Source organism: Acytostelium subglobosum (assembly GCF_000787575.1).
Source record: "Acytostelium subglobosum LB1 DNA, scaffold: scaffold6, whole genome shotgun sequence".
Lineage (NCBI taxonomy): Eukaryota > Evosea > Eumycetozoa > Acytosteliales > Acytosteliaceae > Acytostelium > Acytostelium subglobosum.
In genome coordinates, this window is record NW_012236532.1 from 741,231 (window position 1) to 742,720 (window position 1,490).

Sequence of the window (1,490 nt, forward strand, 5' to 3'; positions counted from 1 at the left end):
TTAAACATCTCGTCGATTGATGGACACACTTGGTCAGAGAATAAAAACAAAAGCAAAAAAAAAAAAAGAAAGATCGACATCAGATTGGTCTTTGAATGGGCGGCCTTCTCCAACAGTGCTTCGATCTTGTTGTCGATGGCCTTGGACCGTCTTTCACTGGACGTCGATTGAGTCTGTCTTAGACCATTGATCTCTCTCCACACTTGGCATCGCGCAGCTAATCCTGCCTCATGGTCCAATTGCACACTGGCAGATGTTGCCTTGCCTCTCCTCAAATGGACCTGTGTCACCGTTGCCCTATACCAATAGCCATTGACATCTGATCCAGTCTCGGTATTGACTTTGACCAAGACCTTCTTACCAACGAGATCATTGGTCAGGTTGGTCAAGGTCATTCTCGCTATCGGCAATATTCTACAATCTGGTACATTCTGCTCAATGCCAATTCCATTGGGATCACTGATGACACATAATGTTGTAACGTGTAAGTGTTGCTGTTGTCGAGACGACMACATATTACATTGTACTTACTTGTACTTTACCTCATAGAGGTCAGTAGCGGTACTGTATGATTGTATCGTTGCTGGAAACCAACCAAATGACAAATGGCCGTACTTCAGGTTATCAGTCGCAGTCAATCCTGATGCAGTGCACACATCCACATCTTGACCAACACTATACTTGCTGTCCCATCTGCGCATCTGTTCCATGAGATCGGGCAAGTCAAACCTTATGTTGAATGATCTGTTATAGAGATGCCATATCCTCAAAACAGATCATTCAATCATCAACTACTCTTCCATTCAAATGTATATGCTTACTTCAAGTACCTATTGATTTCGTTCTTCAAATCCTCATTGTACATAAGCCTCTTCTCCACAAGTGAATCATTGATCACTGTCTTTGATAGAGCGATATTGCCATGCCTGGTTTTGTTGGTGCACCTATCAACAAAGCACTTGGTCACAAGGTGCAACGCTATCAGTTTGATATTGATTAAGTGTAAGTATGTAATAACCGCGGTCGACAGTTTGATAGTTAAATAGACACTTACACTCAAGTGATAGCATACAGAAGATAGCAATGCTTCCGTACTCATCAACTACCTCCCCAACATGGTGATGTAATATATGGGAGTAGGTTTGAATGGCCTCAGCTCCATACACATTGGTGACAGCGGACAAGTACATTCCAGTCATGAACCTAAACTGATCACCGTTCCAATCTGGCTTTTCCTTGACGAGCTGCACCATGATGATATGAAGGATAAAGTAGATTCCTCTCGTTGCAATCAATCGATTGTATCTCTCAGTCAACTTGCTGCTTCCTACTGTGTCGACTTGAAAAAAAAAAAAACTTCAATTGATTGGTATCATCTATCCACCAGCATCAATCATCCACACATGGCCGANNNNTAACTTACTCTGATTCATCCACTTTGGATGCTCGACTCCACTCTGGATAGAACGTCTCCATAATGCATCATCATT

General features: G+C 42.4%; 1 protein-coding gene across 1 annotated transcript; it reads right to left on the minus strand.

Annotated features, from left to right (window-relative positions):
* Positions 1–527: 527 nt before the first annotated feature.
* SAMD00019534_036290 (hypothetical protein) lies at positions 528–1,253 on the minus strand (the record flags this gene model as incomplete). The annotated part of the gene is made up of 3 exons (XM_012904521.1): positions 528–729; positions 822–978; positions 1,055–1,253. 3 exons carry the CDS (start codon positions 1,251–1,253, stop codon positions 528–530), a joined length of 558 nt encoding a protein of 185 aa, XP_012759975.1.
* Positions 1,254–1,490: the final 237 nt, after the last annotated feature.